Source organism: Zonotrichia leucophrys, chromosome 3 (genome assembly GCF_028769735.1).
Source record: "Zonotrichia leucophrys gambelii isolate GWCS_2022_RI chromosome 3, RI_Zleu_2.0, whole genome shotgun sequence".
Taxonomy (NCBI): domain Eukaryota; kingdom Metazoa; phylum Chordata; class Aves; order Passeriformes; family Passerellidae; genus Zonotrichia; species Zonotrichia leucophrys.
Window position 1 is genome coordinate 32,705,517 of NC_088172.1, and position 22,097 is coordinate 32,727,613.

The 22,097-nt window shown below is 45.1% G+C and overlaps 2 protein-coding genes across 3 annotated transcripts; one reads left to right on the forward strand and one right to left on the reverse strand.

The window, feature by feature from the left end:
- The first annotated feature begins 91 nt into the window (after positions 1–91).
- LOC135445134 (uncharacterized) lies at positions 92–12,082 on the forward strand. Its single transcript, XM_064707170.1, has 5 exons — positions 92–134; positions 7,693–7,926; positions 9,846–10,066; positions 10,287–10,926; positions 11,077–12,082. The coding sequence occupies exons 1-5, from the start codon at positions 92–94 to the stop codon at positions 11,229–11,231; spliced, it is 1,293 nt and encodes a 430-aa protein (XP_064563240.1). The 3' UTR covers positions 11,232–12,082.
- Positions 12,044–20,677, reverse strand: OSR1 (odd-skipped related transcription factor 1). 2 transcript variants are annotated; one of them, XM_064707762.1, is made up of 4 exons: positions 20,659–20,677; positions 19,853–19,912; positions 13,848–14,540; positions 12,044–13,297 (listed from the first exon to the last, which is right to left on the reverse strand). In XM_064707762.1, exons 3-4 carry the CDS (start codon positions 14,492–14,494, stop codon positions 13,162–13,164), a joined length of 783 nt encoding a protein of 260 aa, XP_064563832.1. In that variant the 5' UTR covers positions 14,495–14,540; positions 19,853–19,912; positions 20,659–20,677; the 3' UTR covers positions 12,044–13,161. The 2 variants fall into 2 exon arrangements, with proteins under 2 accessions (XP_064563832.1, XP_064563831.1); XM_064707761.1 differs by lacking the exon at positions 20,659–20,677 and adding an exon at positions 20,043–20,182.
- Between the last annotated feature and the right edge of the window lie 1,420 nt (positions 20,678–22,097).

The window sequence follows — 22,097 nt, forward strand, 5'->3', positions numbered from 1 at the left end:
GGAGACATGGATATTTGTTTGACCCTGGCAAGACACTACTCTGTGAATTAAAGAAAAAGAAAATAAGACATCTGGCTTCTGATTCACCGGCATGAGAAGAGTGACCAAGCGCCATTCAGCCACCACTGAGCACAGTGAGTTGTGGCTGACCATCCAGCCACCATTGAGTACAGTGAGTTGTGGCTGACCATCCAGCCACCACTGAGCACAGTGAATGTGCTGACCATCGCACCACTGAGCACAGTGATTGTGGTGACCATCCAGCCACCATGTGAGTGCAGTGAGTTGTGGCTGACCATTCAGCCACCACTGAGCACAGTGAGTTGTGGCTGACCATCCAGCCACCATTGAGTACAGTGAGTTGTGGCTGACCATCCAGCCACCACTGAGCACAGTGAATTGTGGCTGACCATTCAGCCACCACTGAGCACAGTGAGTTGTGGCTGACCATCCAGCCACCATGTGAGTGCAGTGAGTTATGGCTGACCATCCAGCCACCACTGAGCACAGTGAGTTGTGGCTGACCATCCAGCCACCATTTGAGCACAGTGAGTTGTGGCTGACCATCCAGCCACCATGTGAGTGCAGTGAGTTATGGCTGACCATCCAGCCACCACTGAGCACAGTGAGTTGTGGCTGACCATCCAGCCACCATGTGAGCGCAGTGAGTTGTGGCTGACCATCCAGCCACCATGTGAGTACAGTGAGCTTCACCTCTGCTGCAAAGTCTAACTCTAAACACTACTCCTTCTCCTGCCAGACGATGACCTCTTTCTGCAAGCTCCCAAGTTTCACAAGACAAAGGGCAAGATGCAAACTGTGTTCCAGTCCAAATTGAATCTGACCCAGTTGGAATAAGAGAAGAGAATAAGCTGCCACCCACACACAGTTTGCAAGCAGGAAATAAAATTCAATTGTTTTATTTATGTATATTTATTTCTTTATAAGTATCTGCATTGTGTATTACCAGAGGATGAGTGTTTGGGTGTTAGGCTCGGGAAAACACTACAATTCATTTTGTATAGAAATATCCTTTTGCTGGTTTTGTTAATTAATATCATCAAGCCACAACTTCCTTGAATTTTGCTGGCATAATGAATTCAGACCCCAGATTTAAAGGAGTCATATATGAGTATTCATGAAACCTAGAACTGCAAAAATATTAATTGGAAATATTACTCACACATCTAATCAGGAAAAAGGAATATTGCCAGGCAACCAGTCCGGCCAGTGACAGTTTGAAAAGCAAATATTGGCTGTCCACACACAATTTATGTAGCAAAGATTATTTGGACAACATAAACACTGAAATACTCTCATGTAGTAAATATTTGTTCATTAATTTGACTAATTTTCTATTATGCTTTAAACAAACATTCTGAATATATTTTTGTTTTCTCCAATTTTGCCAAATTTCTGTTACAGATTGCTGTATCTAAGTTACGGACTTAAACACAAAGCCACGTACTCTGTGGATTCATATGCTGCACACATACAAGCATTAGTGCTAAGTAAGAAGAGTGGCTGCTTTGATTAAAGTGTTTTGATTCATTTTCTATTTCATCCTAGATCACAAATGCTGTTGAATTTTGTCTCTTCAAGACATGCTATCTAAAACATTGGCATCACATGGTGAATATGGGATGGTTGAGTTGTCACTGTGAAATGTTTCCACAACAAAGAGATTAAAAGAATACAGGAAAAAGTTCTCAAATTGAAATATTACGAGGTGGTCTATACCATAAAGTGATCAGACAAACCTTTGGTACAACTAACTCACAACTTTAAAGCCAATGCCCATTTTGTAGCAAATTTCCTTTTGGCAGATCAATCCTCACTTCACATCAGCAGAAAAGGTGGAAGAGTTAAACTTAAGATTACCTTCCTCAATTAGCTTGTCAGCATTTTGAAGGACTAATCATTCCCAAGATACAAAAAGTCTTGAAACTTTTCCTGAAATAGCTGAGAAAAACTATAAGCTCTACCATCTACACAAGAAGTTCCCCACAGGTCAAAAAATGGTACATAAAAGCCAAGGAGCCATGCATATGCCTATTCATACATGCATGTTCAGATAGGAATTACTGCCCTCAGCAATGCCAAACTCAAGAGTAGTTCATATTCTCAACAGGATTTGGTAGCTCTTGCTTCTGAGAGCAACAACATAAAAAAACCCCAAAGATGAATAAATACTATTTTGGAAATAGAGAGCCAGACTCAGTATGTCTTAACCACCTTTCAGTGTCCAAATTATTATTTTTTCAATCAAAAGTACAAGTTATAAATTCAAGATGTGCTGTATTAAAAGTCCTTTTTATGCCTATAAAACTAGGCAGAAGAAGCACTACAGTATTCTAGATAGTGTTGAAATATCACCATAAAGTGAATCATTTCATCCTAAATATATTTAAGCTCTATTTCTACATGTTTTTACATTTCTGCAATGCATTTTTTGTTTATATAAATATGCCAATTTTTCTTGCAAAGAACATTTGAACTTTTTGTAAACTGTTCAATTTCAATATGTTATGTAAAACTTCTTACCTGTGTTCCAAAAAGTTATTCTGCAATAAATTTTTGAATCCAGATCAGGAAAACAGCTTTTTAAGGACTGAACTGTTTTATAGCTTTATTAATTCAAATGTGTTTATTTGCATTTTTTGTTTTATATCTTGACAGCAAAAAAAAAAAAAAAAAAAAAAAAAAAAAAAAGTAAGGGGGGACATGGAATTCCCCATGGAGATCTCCACCTACCACATGAGAAATAAAATACTATTACATTATCAGTTTTTGGTCCACCGAGATTTTTGATAACCAGTTTAACAGTTAATAAACTTTCCTTCCACAAAGAGACAGCACATGGAAAAAACAGCATCTCAGAACTTTCTTTAGATTTTACAATGTTTCACTATTGAAGTTTACTGAAGACTACAAGCAAATACATAAGTATTGTAATGAGAGCCTGATGCAAACTTTTCCACATCTCAGGCTGACCTCCCAGTCTTTTATCAGCACAAAACTCAAATGTTGGAACTTAAAATTCAGTTTACATGACTTCTCTTACCCTGGCTAGAAAAGGGCTAATTGATGTTCTGTGGTACTGCAGCTTGCTTTCTCCATAGCTGGGTTGCTACATTGACTCATAGGGCTCAGTATCTGAATTAGGGTTGGAGCCAAAGACAGAGCTGCTGTGCCACAGCTCCCTCTGCAAAGCAGCAAATGATGCTGAATGCTTGGACATTTTAGCATTAGTGAATCTATGGCATTCATTTATTAGCATAACAAGACTGTGCTGCTGACCTACTTTGCTCGTTAAATTAATGGAAGTTGGAGAAACTAAAAAAGAAAATCCTAGAGGGGTTTCATTTCTGTGCCTACTTGGTTGGATCAGTAATTCCTTTTATTTTCATTTCTTTTCTCCTGGCTGTATAACCAGATGAATTTGTTTTAGATTATTTTCCTATTAACAAAAATTTCCCAGAGGTTCCTGGTATTTGCGTTCAGCTATTTCAGTAGCAGATATAACATTGCACTGGATACACCATCTACTGAAACAATGAAATTGTAAGGAAATCAGACACATGTTCCCTACAGATGTTTGACCTAAAGCATATTGGAATTGCCAAATCCACCTTTGAGTCACACTCTTCTCCATCTGGACATCTACAAACACTGGTCCAAATGCAAGGAGTGATTTATAAACTGGGTACTCTACTGAAACCAACAATCATGAATTTAAGTTCCAAAATCAACTCTGTGAATGTTAAACACTTGCAGCCAACAAAGACTTTAGTTGGGACTTTCTGGCACTTTGTATCTCTGAAAACTGGGACACCATGAGTTGTGTCCCAATTTTGTTTGTTGTGTTTGGTGCTTGTATGTTAATTTTAGAAGTTTGGCTTTGGAATTCTGACTTCAAATCCCTGTTCACACCTCCAGGTTTAGTCAAGCCTCTCTTGATCTTTTTCTTCCATATTGTCCACAGTGGCAGGACATTTCTGCTTCTTTGTTGGGCCATGGAATTGCCCAGAAGAGGGACTTGTTCTCTCATTCACCATTCAGTCCCTTCTGATGCATCTCATTGCTCTCACAGGAATGCCAGTGGTAATAAGAGTTTTGTCCTTATGATCAGCTTTATCTGTGGTCATTCTACTTTTGCAAGATTGCTGTTGAAGGGAATTTGGTGAGTCTCCTACACCCCAGGAGAACAGGACAGTATGTTCCATCCACCCAGGGATAAAATGCCTGTCTTGCTAAAATCATGATAACTGTGTAATAGATATTTCTCACAAACTCAGAAGAAAAAAAATCCCCACCTGGTAAGGAATACAAGATATCAGTCAACAAGACAAAAAGTCTGAAGCTGTATTTAAGACTTAAACTCTGTGCCAGAGGAAAAGAGAAGGAGACTTTGTGGATGACAGTTTCTGAGTAAAAGGCACAAATCACTGAGTCCTTCTTGCTGGCTTTTTCACTGAGTGAAATCTTTGCAGGAACTTAGTGTGGTTTCCATAATGTGATAATCGAGCTGTTACCAGTCCAGTGGAAAGGTTGTGTTCCAGAATATTAACAACTCTATCTGGTTTCCCCTTCTGTTCTCTCCAGTGGAGGGAATTACTTTTGTTACCCTTCATACGGTTTATATGCTTGATTAAGTACATTGGAAAGCTAAGGAAAGTGGACCATTCATTTAAACATTGAGGTGCAGAAAAAAAGGGAGTTTGGTGAAAACACTGTGTCTCTGTGAATTTTCTTCCTTCTCCATTTTGAAAATCTAGTTTTCATTTTTGCAGCACTTTGACATAGACTTATTAATCCATTGAGGGAAATAAACAGCTGGAAATAAACATTTCCCAACTGCTGGAGAGACACTAACTGTTTCCTAAGCCATATCCAAGTGGTCACCAAATAAAAGCATAAGGGAAAACCAATTCTTGGCCTGGATCTAAGTCTGTGCTAATGAAGAAATCAACAGTAGAGGGCTGGGTGAGTCATCCTCCTTTAAGTATCATCAAATATCTGGATTCTTAATTATTTATTGGTTGCTATGACCAGCAGCCAACACTGTGCTCAGAGTTGTTCAGGGCAGCCTTCACCACACAGTCTAAATCTGGCATAACAGAAGTATCCAGCAATTCACTGGATGTTCAGTAGACATCCAGCAATGCACTTGAGGGGTGGTGAAAGCCAGAGATGTTTGTAAAGTGTTAGAGAAGTCATTTTCCAAGCAAAGTGCATTTTAAGGAGGAGCACAAAAATAAGTACACAATAGGCACCAAATGAATTAACTGGCAGTTCAAAGGGAAGCCATGGAAAGTGGCACATTCTTGATGGTCTGTGATTTCTCCTTCTGCCACAGATGATGTTATTTCTTGTGTCCCTTTCAAGAACACTTACATAAACCCAGTTTCTTGCGTGCAAAAAGATAGGGAAAAGAACCTATCTTACCTAGGGAGAAGCCAGCCTGTAGCCAATATAGTTTCACTCATAGTACAAAATTTCCCATCTGAAGTGAAAAAAAATCATCTTGGGAAAAAATAAAGAATTTTGTTAAAGTTCAGATCAAACCATTCCAAAACAAAAATAAAAGTGTGTAATTAGCTGTCCTATCACCATTCTCAGTTACAACAAAATGCAACTCACAAGAAAAAATTCATCCTCAAGCCCTCATGACAGTGTGGCCAGCTACAGCAAGCCCTGAGCAGGTCCCAGTGGGACCAGCTGAACGTCAGACTGGAAGAGGCACCAGCATGAGGCTGCAGGTGCTCTCTGTATGCAGCAGAGACATCCAGGAAGGAGGAAAATGTGCAGAACAGAGGAGGCTGTGCCTGGAACACCAAGGTGGCCTCAGGAGTCTGTGGAAGTTTGGGAAGAAACATGGGGAATTGTTATTCTTGAGGTTTGAGAGCTCGACTACTATGAGATGGAAGAGCCTGAAAAGAGACTTTTCCTGGGTAGAGGAAGTCCCAGAGCCCTGTGCAGCTGTGTATTGCTGGCATCCTGCTTTGCTCTCTGCCATGCAGTGCAGTCCTCCCTCTGCACATGTGTCTGTCCGGCCTCGAGGGCTATGGCAGATGAGGGAGGACATAGGGTCAGGAACGCAGTCATCAAGATGGAGCTATTCCCAAAATAGCATACAGACCTCTCCTACCTCATATAACTTTAGATGAGATCTGCTTTTACCTATTTTTATATTTTCTAACTGGGAAGTTTTCTCCTCCCTTCTCTGAAAATGTACCTGAGACTTCTTTTTTTAGCCTAGTACTGAACTCCTGGAGAATGAATAGATAAAAAGCAAGTCTCTAAAGAAATTCCAAGACATATATAAACTGAAATATCTTTACATACATTTGGAAGAAAGCCATGTTGTGTCTGGACAATCCTTGAAAGGATAAAAAATTGTTAAATAGATTCATCATTCACTCATAAAATGTGATTTGAGCAGCTCCAGTTTGAAACCAAAAGGCCAGAAAGAGAAAAGGTGTCGTGATGAGAGAAGGCTGGAAATTATGAAGTTGTTTGAAACAAGTGAAGAAAGCAAGACCATGAAGAGAATAATTCAGAGACTTAGAAAAAGAAAGATTTGTAGTGAATTTTGTTCTGGAAGACTTACTTGAGCTTGATGAAGAAGATCAGAGGTAGCAAAAAATAAAGGTCAGATTGAAATACAGTCATCAGATCCAGTGATGTGGGAAATAAAAATAAAGTTTCAGCAGCATGTAGGCAAACTAAAATGGACCTGAATAAAAGGCAGAAACACAGATTAAAATGGGCAGGACATGAATTCTATCAAGACTGAGGAAGAAAAAAAGGTGAGAGAAAGAACTATTAGAAATGTGAATTTTATAAAAATAAATATTACCTGAGAAATAAAGACTGAAGAAGGAAAAAGAACCAAAAACTGTAAGTCTCTAGTACAAGTTGATATGTCCTGTTGAAAATCTAGTAACACTTCCTTTTTTTCCTCTCTCCTAAATGACATAGACTAATAGGAACAGAAGACAAAGTGGTAAAATAAAACTTAGGAAAATTAAAAGTAGACAAAAAAGTGATAGCTGGTCTCAATAGTATGGGTTTTGTGGCTGCAGCAAAACAATTACTAATTCACAACTTCAGCTGTAAAACTAGAATAGCTCTGTTTGATTCAGTCAAGTTGATGTAAAAGAGATGAACAAGCCCATAATCTCAGATTTCTTTATTACACACAAATAATGTAAATAATATTGAAAATTAAATGTGACTTCCATCACTCAAAGATCTAGCAAAGACAGAAGGCGCATTAGAAATCAGGAAAAGAAGCATGACATTCATCCCTTGGGAAAGAGCTGAGGTCCCTCATACGACCAGAACACATCTTCTTCTACTCAGCAATACAGTTCTCTAGTTGTTCAAATTGACTTGTTCCTTAGAAGATGCAATAAGAAAACAAAATGAACTGACCTTGCAAATAATTCAAGTGATTAGTGGTGACAAACTCTGTAGACAAACTTTTGGTAATCACTGATCAGATTGTTGGTTTATTTTTCAATAGCCACTGAGTCAGGAACTATAATGCTGCTATAAACTGGTTTGGTGCAATGTCAGACTCCAGTAAAGCATAGGAGTAAGGTGTAGGGGGAGTCAGCACCAGCAGCCAAGTCACAGGTGGAGGACAGAATGCCCCTTTTTAGTGATTTACCACATTTTTATCAGGTGTAACTGATAGTGGAATTACAGCCCCAGAGAGCAGCATAGAGGGAGATGTGAACTGGGAGGGGCAGAGACATTTGGGCACGACGGGGACCCTGGAAAAGCCAGGTCTGATAAGGGGCAGAGGGAACAGCCCGACACAGCCCCGTGTTGAAGCCCCTGCCTTGCTCACAGGCCTGCTGCTGGTGCTCCTGCAGGACACTGCCCTCTGCATGCACACGGGTCTGCTGGGGACCAGTGGGACCTGCACCGAGCCTGTGGACAAATGCAGAGCTCCATCCAAAGCCGGGAACATTTCAAGCAGCTAGGCTGCTGTTTCTTTGAAGTTCTGCTGGATGCTGAGCACACTTCAGCCACTCCTTGAGTTTAAAAAAGGTAAACTTGACTGTGCAAAACAAGTCAATGGCTTTGCTTGTGTCTCCCAGACTGAGAAGTGATTCTTCCTGAGGGAAGGGAAGCTTCATTCACTGCTGTAGCTCTCTGAGCAGTTAAATATGCATGTGGCCAAACTTGGTCCTTGTAAAACCCAATTGACTTCATTCAAAAAAACTCCTATAAAGATGACTGATGTCATTGGAGTCCCACCAGGGATGAATCTGGCCCATGCCACTCCTCCTGTGTAGTCACTGGATAGGAATGTAGAGAAGAAAAGCATACTGGGCTCTAGGACTCCATCTCTCAACAAAACTGCCAGGGCTGGAAAAGAATTACACGGGAATATAAATTTGTCGTCCACAGTCCATTAGATCACCCAGATCAGGCCCTGCTTTAAGTTGCCCTCAGACAAACTGGAGTTTCTTCTTTCACTACTGAGGGTTGAGCAGGAGTTTTTACATGAGTGTGCCAAGTCTCCTGGGACCAAAATCAGCAGCATTACCCCAATTTATAGATGAAGAAACCAAAAGAGGGAGCCTAAATTACTTCAGCTTACATGTGGTGACAGAGGTAGAAAAGGTATGGAAACTACTTATGGCTCCTCGCCACTTAGGCCATGTATTCCTGTGACATATCTTTTATTTTCCCTCTCCTTTCCCCATCTCTCTTCTCCCCTGCTCCCAACCCCATCCACATTGTCTCTAGCCACACAACTGGGAAGCTGGGATTAATCCATCCCTAGGGAAACTGGGATTAATATACAACTCATGCGGAACCTTTAAAAACCCAATGATTTGTGGTCCCTTTTTCAGAGGCACATGCAATCCACAGCTGAAAAGTAACTATTTGCTGTTCCAGTGCACATTCTGAGAGAGGCTTTTGCTCTGTTTCATGAATGTGCACTGAAGACCCCATCTGACAGGATTTCTTCCTGCATCTAAAAAAAAGACAGGCTTAGCAGGCTGTGCAGAATCAGGCTCTTGTGGAGTACTAACAGTTTATGGGCAGAAAAAGAATGCCTGGAATGCAAAGAGGGGGAAAGAGAGCAAGAGATGTGCCAACACATCTTTATGTTTTCCTTCTGTAACTGGAAATGGTTAAAAAAAAATTATTACAATTTAAAAATCTGTGCTTCCTTTATAAATCTTGCAGGAAGGGGCAACTAGAGTCAGGTGCCCGGTTTTTTACTCTTGCAAACTCCCATTCAGGGATGTTTATATGATGAAAATGCAAAATTTAAAGCAACTGTGAAAACAGAATCAGCTCTCCATTGGCAGACAGAGGCCTAAGTAAGTTTTATTCACTGCATGAATGTTAAATTAAAACACTTGCAAAGATAGAAAATAAAAAGAAAGAGAGGGAAGGCAATTAATCATTTAAATTGTGATCCTGATTCAAAAGGCACATTTCCCATCTAATTCCTTTCATTTATTTTGGGGTTTAGTACAACTTATCTCTTCTGACTCATGATTTCATCTTTGCTTTCCTTGGAATCGCTGAACTGATACTGCCTAGCAAATTTCAAAATGCTGGAGGGAAAAGGCGAACTGTTCCCCCATGCAGCTGGGAGCATGACCAGATAGATAGCCTTTGTTAGCACCAGGGCAAAAGTGGCCTTCTGGGAGGAGAAAATACATATTTAAGTGTAGTACAAGTGGCACTGAAAGGTTGTATGTGCATCCTGTGCTCGGCATGCCCACGTAGTTTTAATACATCTGCATTTCCAATTATGTCAGTTCTAGAGGTTTTCTTTTTCTTTTTAATTGCACATAAAATTGCAGGTCCCAAGAAATTCTTGGCAGTCAGATCCCCAAGCTTCAGCTTTTCAAATGAAACGCTTCTCATGCCCAGCTGGGAGGAGTGGTTTCTCCACCTTTGCGACCCCGCAGCTCTAATGGTTCCCAGGAACCAGTCACTGACACGGTTTCTTACCTCGCCACGGGTGTTTCGGTTTCCCGGTGTTAAGGAGGCGGTGGAGCGACCGTGGGAAAGCCTCGGCAAAGTGACCTGAGTCCCTTCCTCCCTCCCTGTGCACCCGACTCGGGTTTCTGCCTCGTAGTTACGACCCCTGAAAACCTGGTTCCGAGCGACAGTGCCCTTTACTTTCTCGCTCGGCGACAGGATCCAGGGCGCATCCTTGTTCGCTTACTTGGTGCCAGGAGCGACACAAGAAGGACGGGGAAGTCCATCGGGGGTTTTCTCTCTGATTCTCCGTCTGGAAGGGCACGGAGGAGGATGAACCACATAGCCTTCAGGCTGCGTGTCAGCCCTCGGGGCTGCCGGTCCGGCCTCGGCGCGGCGCGGGATGCGGTGCCCCTGGCGGGGCAGCGGGGCTGGCGTGTCGCACGGAGCGCTCCGGGGCAGCGACCCACGCCGCGGAAAGGCGGCCGCTCCTGCGGGGTTTGCGCAAGGCAATCCCTCTAAACCCCCACGGAGGATCGGGGAGAGGCGCGGAAGGCGACACCTTCAAATTGCCTCCGAGAAGAGCTGCCGAGCAGACATGCCGACCCAGCGCCGCGGCGGATGCTCCTCGCTGCGGCCGGGCTCCGCGCAGGAGATGCCGGCGGAGCGCAGCGGAGCGGCGCGCAGGGCTCCGCGCCCGTCCCGCCCTCCTCCCGCGCAGGGCCGGCCCTGCCGGCTGCCTGCAGGTCACTGCGGACCTCACCCCGCACCCCGCCCTTGCTGCTTTTCAGCTGCCAAAGCCAAAAACCCTCTCGCAGCGTGAGAAGCCAGTGCGGGTGGGAAGCAAAGCCGAAGCAAGCCGGCTTCAAACTCTGCCCACGCTCCCAGCCCCCGGAGCTGGATGCAGGCACAGGCAGCACTTCTCATCCCGAGCTCCCCGAGGGCTTTCCCACGTTGGAGGTGGGTAGGCAGCCCGTCCTGCAAGTGCCTTTTCATTAGTTACGGTGCGCTGGAATGGTTGTCCAATAAATAAGAGGGGGAGAGAGGTTTCTTCTCCCTCCCCTTACACTAAATGAGTTAGAAACGCTCCTTTTTCCCTGTCCCTGATAGGATTCTTTGACCAAATTAAGGAAAAATTACTAAAAGCGGCAGGGGGGAAGGCGAAAGGATCGCACCGGACCGAGCGGCTGGCTCGGCCAGCATCCGCTCCTCGCCGGCGCAGGAGCCGCTGGGCAGCTCCGAGGTCACCTCTGCCCCTTCGCTAATTTGCAAAAAAAAGAGGCTTCTCTTATCGCGGGGGCACTGACTTGTGACGGGAGGAGGAAGGTGTAGGGTTTGCCGAGAGGACGAGAAAGGACGGCGGCAAGAGGCGCTTCAAAGGCTCGGGCGGATGCCCCAGCGCTGCGCTCTCTCCCCCGTCTCGATCCAAAGAGGTTTCGCAGTGGAATAAACATCTCTGATCTAAGACAGCTGCCGGGAATCAAAGGCCGCCCCAATCAGCGCAGAGCGGGCCGAAGATGTGACTGAAAAATGCCCTCTCTGGACAAAGGCGGGAATGGGGGTGCGAAGGAGTCTCTGCCCGCAGCGCCTCCAGGCACCGAGAGCAGCCGCAGCTCACCCATTACTCATCTGATTTGTTTTATAACACTTCTGACACCTAATCTTATCAGCTAATACCCACGATTTAGTTACCCAAGACGATTTTTTTCCTCACTAGTGGCAAAATTATTGGACTCTCTGTAGATGTTTACTTCTGTCAGGACTTAAAAAAAAAAAACCAACCAAACAAACAAACAAACAAAAAAAAAAAAGAAAAAAAGAAAAAAAGAAAAAAAAAAAAAAAGAAAATTCAAATTAAAAAAAAGAAAAATAGAAGAAAAGGAAAGGAAAATTAGAAGGGGGAAAACTAATGCATAGAAAAAAGATCCAGACTTTCTAGGTAGAACGGTAGAAACAACCACTGAGAAAATAACAACTTAACTAAGAAAAAACTATCAAAAAATAAATACGTTCTGAATATTGACACAGAGGTTTACCAGCGGAGAGATCAGAGATCAGAAACAAAACGAACACATATGTATTCCATGCAGACTTGCCTGTAAAATAACAATTTATTTTAATACTTAAAAACCACACACAATCCAGTGATAAATGTCAATTACCAATAATCAGCATAAAGTGCCAAACAGCCATACAACTTTTTTTTTTTTTAATAAACAGAACTTATTGGAATGTCTCTTAATTTGAATACACTGTTCAGAAAGCCAGCATTTAAAAAAATACGCTCTCAAGTTGAGATTTGTTCTCTCACACCAGGACACACGAAGACTTTAAGTACCACTAAAACCACGTTGTGCATACCGTCAGTTTGACGTACTGCCATCTTTCTTTCCTCTGGGTTTTTTAAATAAGTCCAGAAGTTACAAACTTCCTCACAGCACACTAGACCACAAGGTAATAAAAAAGTTCTCCATGTCCCATGAACACTGATTTGTCCCAACACCAGGAACGCGCAGGTCTGAGATCTGGATGCATTTTCTAACGCATGATAGAACTCCCACTTGAGAGACTTAGGTCATTTCCAAACATTAATTTTCTTCTTTTCTGAAAACAAACTAGCAAATAAGATTTGCAAGTTGCCCCTCTCCTTGTCTTAATGGTGCTGTGATGAGAAACCACGGTTTCAGTTCTTAATTGTCTTCTGGAATTCTTTGTATTTCCTGAAGTGTAAAAATAAGAAGCTTTATACAGTCAAAAAAAAAAAAAGTATAAAATAAGAGTTTGGATTTTCTTAAGTAATACTTTTGGAAGCTACGATTTTGGTTGTTTTATGGGGGTTTTTTTGGGTGGGGGCAGGGTTGGTCGGGGGTGTTGTGGGGTTTTGTTTGGTTTTAAAGAGATTCCTGTCCAACACGTGAGCACCACCTTTTGGCATAAAGTTTATCAAAGCCACACAAGTCAGCTAGCGCTCTCTGTATCATTCACGTATATTTTAAACTCAAAATAATCTTTTCACCCACGACTTAGGAAGTTAACTGCTTGGACAGGGAATTGAAGGGGTGCAGATTTTGCCCTTTTGAAAGTAGAAACAAAAGCAAAGCACAAAGTCCAGTGCTCCCATCCTGAAAGTTTTGTTTCTGCTCTAGTTTTGGTGTAAAGTCTGAAGGGGAGGAAATGTTCATAGAAGATGGAGATTCAACACTTAAGTTTGGCAGGTTTCAGTTCCTTTACTTGCGTATGCAGTGTCTTGTGGACCGCTAGTGTTCTGGACTGGCAAAATCCTTTCCCGCATTCTTGACATTTAAAAGGCTTTTCTTTAGAATGGATATATCTGGAGAGAGAAAAACAATTGATATGTCAGAAATAACTGGCCTAAACTCAGCAGTGAGGCACCTGGGGGAGAATGGGCTGGACATTTCTTACACCTACTGCTGAGATTGAGAGTGCTAGAGCGTGGTTCTTGGGCGAGTGTTGGTATGTATGCGTGCAAGAGAGGGGCCCATCAGAGGGCGCATCATTATAGGGTGCCCTTCTTAGGGATAAAGAACTTCTCTTTTACTTTGGGGTCACCAGACTGTGTGTCTTCATGACACTTCTGAGTGATCATAGAGGCAGAGGACACATGATGCAAATGGAGGGTGAAAACATCTCTAGAAGTAAAAAGGAGGTTGTGAAAGTTGTCTTTATGGAGTGAGTGAGGTATGTCTTCCACTGTGAGTTACCTGGGCTCTTCCACCAACAGTGGGCAGAGGAAAAACTAGAGGGAACACTCTTGGTAGGATGGGTACTTTACCTCTCTTATAAAAATCTTGAGTGTGGATTGGTAACTGGGAGAGTACAAATACACAAGGGAAAAAGAACAGGGAAAGAAAAATAGTTACCTGTGATCCCTCAGGTGATCCTGTCTTCTGAAAGCCTTGTGACAAATATCACATGTGTAGGGCCGTTCGTCAGTGTGGGTTCTTTCGTGGATCAAAAGGTTGTAGGACTTGGTGAAGTGCCTGCCACAGAATTTACACACAAACTCCTTCTTGGTTTTGGACGGTAACCTTCCCCGCGTGGGTTTCTTTTCTGGAGAGAGTTTAGTCACCTCAAGCAAAGACCCCAGCCCTGCTGGTGAGCCCTGACTGTCTGCCTGTCCCAGTTTAGAGTGGTCCTCTTGCGTGGCAGCCACTGCTAAGTTGGCAAAGTCAAAGCGGGGTTTGGCTTTGAGAGTCATGTTGGCAGCCTCTTGCTTGGGCTGGATGACATGTGGGAAGAGCGGGAAGGTGGGCAGCTGGAACCGTGCGTCCACCAGGCTGGAGACGCCGGGCACTTTGGAGAAGGAGGAGCGGGGCAGATGCATGGCCGGGTAGCCCAGAGTCCACTGGTGCAGGTGCACGGCGTGCAGGGCACTGAAGCCATAGAGGTTGGAGAGGTGGTCAGAGGGCACGGCGGGCAGCCCGTTGAATGCTTGCAGGAAGGAGTAGTTGGTGAGCTGCAGGGAAGGATGGATGGGCACTGGCGCCGGCAGGGTTTTACTTCCCATGGTGGCCGCTCAGGAGGAGGATCTTCGGAACAGGGGAGGAAAATATCTGGAAAATAAAGATGGGAGGGGAAGAGGAAGAAGTAGATTTATTTTAAATTAAAGCACCTTACCTCACCCCTAATCAATATCCCTCTCCAAAGCCGCAGGAAGAGGTTGCCTTGGAATTAGAGGCCTCGCCAGGTCTTTGCTGGGAGTGCATCCCCAGATTCTCCCTCTCCCCATCTCTCTCTTGCACACAAAAGTTGCACTGCATCCACAATCATTCACTTCCCAGCAGCATCCCCTGCTGCACAGACTTCCAATGATCTTGTACACGGGGACAGCCGAGATGCCATTTTTGGCCCAAAAATCTCAGTCATATCCCAGTAATTTATAATCCCTTCCTAGGTGACCTCAGCTTTTAGAAAGTAGTGAGATACTGCCCACTACATCTGTCCAGAGAAGCTGCATTTAGCCCTGGCCCTTGAGGTGACACAGGGAAGGGTGAGGAGCTTCCTGCTCCTGGATCACTCAGCTCCCTCTGGTCTAGCCTCAGCCAAGACTCTGAGGTGATGAAGAACTGCATGCTGTCCCTCTTTCAGAAAAATAAAATAATTTTGGTGAAAACACATTATGGGGAAGATCCCTGCCAAAGTCCTCCCTCTTGTGTAATGCAAAAAGAAAGAGGAAAATGCTGAATTTGGTTGACAAACCTGAAATGCCATTTGCTCTTCCCAGGGAGAAATGCCTGGCTTCAAACTCACTTCCTAATCTAAGCAATTGCTTAATTAGAGCTCTTCAAAAGGCTAAAAGACGAGGACTGGCGAGACCCTTCCCATGGGGCACCCAGACCAGCAGCTGCAGGGCCTCAGCCCTTCCCTGGGCTGGGTGCCACCACTTTGGTCTGGGTTTCAGGGTCCTGCCAAGCCCCTAGCCTCTCTTCTGGGCCAGATCCCTACATGTCCCACCCCACAAGATGGAGGGGAAAATGCTACAAGGCAGCAGCATTCAGGCACATCTGGCCCAGTCTGAAAATTCAGCCCTGGCTGCTGTCAACCATTTGGCAGTGGATGCCTCCCGAGGGTTGTTGGTGGGGACACAGCTTCCTCCCTTTGTGGGTGTGAGAGCACCCATGGCTTTTGGAAGAATCATATCCCTTCAGCCCAGAGAGCCTCCTCCTTACTCCACAGCCCTTAACTTATATTCATTTTCCCCTCAGTGAGATCTGGGATTTGCCTTCAGTGGGGCTATTTGCTGCCAGAATCCCCACAGGTTTGCTGCAGTGTTCCCACAGGATCCACACAACAGGATCTTTGTAAGATCCTGACTGGGTTCCTGCTGAGCTTAGGCAGGTTCCCCCATGAGATCCCCACAGGGTCCTCACAGTATTCAGATTAGAATTCATCCCCATGTGAAGAGTGAAGGCCCTTTGGAGAAACAGGCAGCAAAGTGTAGCAGAGCAGTAATTGTCCCTCCGAGCTGGAAGTCTGGGGGTGTGGAAACTGCTGGTGGAAGAGGTCTAAAGACCAGGGAAACAAATCTGATTTATATGTGTGCTGTTGCCTGGAAAGAGGAGCTGCGGCTGGGAGGGTGTGAGAGGGAGAAGCTTACTCTGAGCAGCTCTGTACTCCAGGCCCACCTTTCACTCTGCTTTACATAAATCAGCAGCAGGAAGAGAGACTCAAACCTTAGAGGAATTCCACCGCAATGACCCAGAATAAGAGATTGTGACATTTTTTGGTTTTCAATTGGATACATTTCTGATAGTGACTGATTGAAAAATGCACACATTATATTATCTATTCTCCTCCCTTTGGTCTTTTTCCCCTATTTCTATTTTTTGGGGATTGGGGGTTTTTGTTTTGTTTTGGTGGGAGTTTTTGTGCTTGGGGATTTTTTTTTGGTTGTTTTTTTTTTTTTTTTTTCCTGAACTATTTAGGGCTGTTGAACCAACCAGACTGTTTTGTTGCTCTACTGGGAATATACTTTTATTTAGTTAGTGCTGCCTATACACTAAGCATGTCCACATCACAGCACAAATGCCTCAGCTGGTGACCCCAAGAACAAAGTGCACAGAAAACACTCTTGTCCTCTCATCTGGGTACCTGAAAATGTCTGTTTCTGTCCTTCACAATGGCTCCATGTCCATTTCTCTGTCTAGGTAACTCTAGATCTCTCAAATATGAAACCGGCTACTGCAAATGGTGTTTATCCCTCTTTCTTTCTTTGTATTCTTAGCAAACACTTAATATGGAATATTTAAGCAGAAATCTACTACGTCAATATGGGTAAATTCTTGCTTGAAAATATTTTAAAAATTCTCTTTACATTTTCCCAATAAAGAACAAGGCACAAACCAAGGAGAAATGCAGTCAGGTCATAATAACATCCCTTACACCCGCAGTTTTTTGGTTCTTGCTAGAGAAGTTCTGTTAAATTAAAAAAAAAGAAAAAATCCTAAAAAGGATAAAAAAGCAAAAGACGACAAGGGAGAAAAAGAAAAAGAGAGAGGAGGAGAAAATAAGAAGGAAAGAGGAGGCAGGAGCAGACTGTTCATGTTACTACAAGTTTTTTGGCACTTTTCCAGAAATGTAAGCTACACTTTTGCTCTGTACGACCGGGATAGTCGAAAATATGGATGAAGAGCAGGCTATTTCATAAAGTCCCCTCACTTAGGGACATCAAAGCGAATGTGTTTCACAGTGTAGTAGCTCTCTGGTCTCCCACTTGCCCGCAGAGAGATCAACGTTTCTTTGATTTCGGTGTCACCTCCACCTTTAATTCTGCTTCATGTAAACAGATCGTTATCTGGTCTTCTTTTTTTTCCTCTTTTTTTACAGAAGAAGACCCCGCGAGTTCTCTGCTTGAATTCCCCCATTGCAATAAAACTGTACGGGGTTTTCTTTTTTAACACAAAGTAGCTCGGTGAGTAATTAAGAACAAAACACTTGTGTTCTGACTGAAACAAAACCCACTCATGCCAAGATAAATTTACCCTGCAAAATAGGATCATAAACTTGAAAGTCTACATCTGTCTCCAGCTTTCTTACCCTTTGCCCTGAGTGAAGATACGGTAATGCTATTGTCCAGTTGCCACTGTTTTAAAACCATTTCAATCTTAACCTTCCAGATTAAATTCTACCTACTCTATACGCCGGGAAAAAAAAAAAATATATAGACACGTTTTTCTGTTGGTAGCACAGCAAGAGGAAAAATTAAATGGGTTTTTCAGTAATCTTGTGACTAGTCGGTACTTTTCCTTTCTACATTGAATTATCAATTTCCGATGTATCCTTTGAAAGGGATATTTGTTACATTAAATACCTGACTCATAAATAATGAGGTTTGCTAATTAGTTCCACATGGAAGAATGGAGGAGGTAAATTACCCTGAGAACGTTGCTTATTTTTACAAACATGACAAAGTAGCGGACATAAAATGATGCATTCTTGCGACAAACTACAGCAATCAGGTTCTTCCGTAAAAAAAAAATGTTCCCCAGTTTTGCTGAATTTTTTCAAGCCTGGTAGCCCTGTCCTTTCGGCTGCACGCACCGGTGTGCAGCATTTTGCCACCAGGTCGCTTATTTATTTTGTCTCCTTTGAGGGGAAGAAAGTTTCCCTTCCTAAAGTTAAAGCCGAGAAATGGAGCTTGTAAGTTATTTGTGTTTGGGAAACTAAGTGGAAAGGAAATAAAACTGCCCTTTCCCTCCGCATTTTTCGAGCGTGGTGCTCTTGAGGAATAAAATGCATTGTTCAACACAGATTTATTCAAAGTATTAATGAAGTGTGCAGAATCTATTAAAGCAGGTTTATTTGGGGCTAATTGAGCGTGAAAGAGTTAATTACTAACATTAATGAGGACTGGAAGGCTCAGTCAGCGTGTGCCTTGGATATCTCCGCTCAATCCTTATAAAATCATCATTCACATTTTATCACGAAATCGGTGTTGACAAGTCTCCCCAGACCACCACTGCGAGCGCGGGTGAACGAGATGGGCTTTAGTTTCTCAAATAAAAATAATAATAATAATAATAACAGTAAAGAATAGCCGGGGGGTGAGTGCACCATCGCTGGCCGCGCTGCCCGGGCAGCTCTCCTTCTATGCAGAGCAGCGGAGATGCCGAGCTGGGCCCCGGGGGAGCAGCGGCTGCGGGGCCGCGGCGGGAGCGCTGCGGGCGTGGGTGGCGCGGCCGCAGGGGCAGCTCCTCACCTTCTCCCCGCACGGGTTCCTAGGCAGGTCTGGGGGTACTGTGCGTGTGCCTTTGCAATCCCCTCGGGTGTTGAAGGGCCACCAGCACAACATTCGCCCTCGCTTTCTCCCTAGAGAAATACCCGCTGCCTCCCCTGCACGGGAATACATCGTCCTTCCTCTCTCCCGGCCGCAGGGAGGATTCCTTGTCTCTGCCCTCCCCGCTTCCCACGGCCACAGCGCGCACAGGGGAGCGGGCATGGCCGAGGCTTTGCGGTGCCAGCGCGGGGGCACGGCCGAGCATCCCTGGGCCCGCTCCCGCTCCCGCATCGGGGCTCTGCCCTGAGCCGCAGCCCCGGCCCACGCTGCCGTGGGATCAAACCTCTCTCCCAGCTCTCTCCGGACTTACTGAACTGGACCCACGGCGCACCTGTCCGGGACCCTCCTGCCTGGCTCGCGATTTATCGAACAATTCCTGCGGCGCTACAATAATCTCCAAAATGCTCTATTTTTATAGTTTCCCTGCCAAAAGCCAACTACAACAACCGTACTCTAATCCTCGGCTTTGCACTGACACTTTATAGGCTCGGCCTCGAGAGAAGCTTAGTCTCTCTTGCGCTGAACTTGTTTCGATCAGACAAATATAAACACCAGGCTCATTCCTGTTATGGCCTTGGGAAGAAAGAGAGAAGGCTTTTCAGATCCTAAAACACTGGAGTTGCAAGAAAAGGAGAAAAGGAAATGAAGAAACCTCTCAGAAATAAAGAAAGAAGAGAAAGAAGTGGAAAGACATGCCAATAATAGAAAGGAGAAAAGCTAGAAGTTCAAGGCCGTAAAGGACATGCAGGCTTCTGTTTTGCTCGTATGTGTCATTTTTAGCTCGGGTTTGAAACACTGCTTCTCCGCAAGGGGGGAGACACAACTTTGAAAGGGGAGGACAAATCTTAAAACAGCATCAAAATATCCGAGACCCATGTGAAGGCTTACCCCAGCCCTCCGCCCGCCCCAAAGAGAGCAGTCCTCCTCACGTGAACCACAATATCCACGCTTCTGCACCATCCAGCGGGTTGTGGGAGGGGATGGGGGCAAAGCAAGAAAGGAGGTAAAGGAAGTGTTTGAGTCGATATCCCCAACCCCCGAGGCTTGGCAAAACAAAACCAAACAGAATGAGTTGTTCTTTTTATTTACCTAATCCCGATCTGTGCTCCACCGCTGGCAGCAGTTAAAAGATCCTGGGCTAAATTGGAGCTGGTAAAATAAAATAATGGAAAAAAATAGGGGAAAAAAAAAAGAGAAAAAGAAAAAAAAAGAAAAACGGAGGTTGGGCTAGGTCAGTGTCTGTGCTGGCCCTGGGGGGGGCACAGCTCACCCCACCCACCCCACTGCTCCTCCAGCGGGTACAGGCAGATCCGAGCGGGGCCAGGTGTCCAGGTCCTCCGGCCGGCGCGGCCGGAGGTGCTCTCCCTGCTCCTGCTCCCGGCGCCGGCTGCGTGCGCTGGAGTGCGAACGCGCCCGGGAGCGGCCGCGCTCAGACTGAACCGATCCCTTCGCTCCTGCCTCCTCCTTATTTCAACCCCCCCGCCCCGCTCCCCCCTCAGCCTCCCACCGCACTCCGGGCATGCGCACTCCGCCGCAAAGTTCCTGGCTGGGAAGAACCAACTTTTCAGCCCGCTTCTCCGGGAGGCGCAGCAGCCCGGGCTCGCAGCCCGCGAACCTCTCCTCGCTCCCCCCTCCCCGCTCCCGCAGCCTCTCCCGGAGCATCTCCCCGGCCCCCCCCCCACCAGCCGGAGCGTCCTCCCGGGGGATCCCCGCGGGCTCCCCGCGCAGCTCCGCGGGTTCGGGACGCTCCCCCGGCGCCGCTGAGCGGCAGCGCTGCCTGCGCCGATCCGGCCCCGCCGCTCCGCTCTGCACCTCACGGCTGCGAGCCGCGCCGAACCGCGCCGAACCGCGCCGCGCCTCCTCCCCGCCGGGCAGAGCCGCGGGACAGCACTCACCGGAACCTGCCCAGAGGGCGGGAGGGGGACAAAGGCAGAAAGGATGAAAAAGTGGGGAAGGAGGATGGAGGGAGGGATCTGCTCCCGCTGGATGGATTTAGGAAACGCAAGTTGCTCTGCCTCTCTGAGAAGATCCTCAGAGAGGATCCCGTGAGCCGCTTACCTGTGGGGGGTCCACCCCCGGGAGGACGCTTCCTCCGTCCGTCCCAGCATCCCTCCTGATCCCCACTTTCCGCCCCAGCGCCCCTGACCTGGGTGCCTTCCTCCTGCCCTTCCTCCCACGGGCCGGGAGGGTCTCTCCCAGCTCCCCGGAGGGATTCCACGGCGTGCGAAACTCCGCGGGGTCCCCGTGGATGGGGAGCCGCAAAGCTTTGCTTGCGTCCGGGGGCGACTGCCCCGGCGACACAGGAAAAGCAAAATAACCCTCGAAAGAAAAAGGTTAAACGTGCTTTATAATTAATCTGAGGCCGTAATCTCCTCGGTTATTTGTTTTTCTATTCATCCATCCATTCACACTCCTTTAGATCCGGCAAGGGGAGAAAATTGCTTGGGTATATTACATTGTCCCGAGAAGCCAGGGTAATATAACACGCGAGCGAAGACAGATCCGTCAGGATAACACGGTACCGTGCTCGGGGACACGCATGTGTCTTTTTATTGTTCAGGACACTCATGTTATTGCACCTTTTCCTTTTTTTCACCATCTCCGAAGGAAAAACAAGCAAACAAATAAAGCCAAAATCAATAAAACAGCAACAAGAAAACACTGCATTATCATCCTGCAGAATAAGTGCTCATGAGCATGACAGTAGCGTGGCGGAGCAAGCCTAGCCCTGCTGTTTCAACCCCAAATCCTCTCAATTTTTATGAACAATTTGTGGTCCAACATAGCACTCTGCTCCAGGCAGGCGAAGAGATTTTCCTTCCCTTTTTTTGTAAACGAGTGGCATTTTTATGAGGCAGAGGGGAAGCAAAGACGTTCCCAGTTCTTCCTCAGTTCTCTCGCTTTTCGTGTTGTTATTTTCTCTCTTTCTTTATCATAACCCTCACACACTCAAACCCCCTCCAAAAAAAAAAAAAAAAAAAAAAAAAAAGAAAAACCTACTTAAAAAAAATACCCAAAACAACCAAATACACAAAACATCCCCCTGACAAGCAAAAATAAAAAAAAAAAAAATAAAAAAAAAAGCCAAAAAAAAAGAGGGGACAGAAAGGGAAAACCCTCAAAACCCAAACCCCTAATCCCTAAACTCGTATTTTCATTCCTGTCGAGAAATGTGATCCTGTGCCCGGTACTGTAAACTGACTTCTTTGCATTTTCAAATATAGTTTAAGTCCAGTTTTCTGAACACAAATGTAAGATTCCCAAGTGTTTCCAGACCAAGACACAGACCAGAGCAGGTAAGCTCTTCTAACTGGAGATGAATCTTTTCACATAG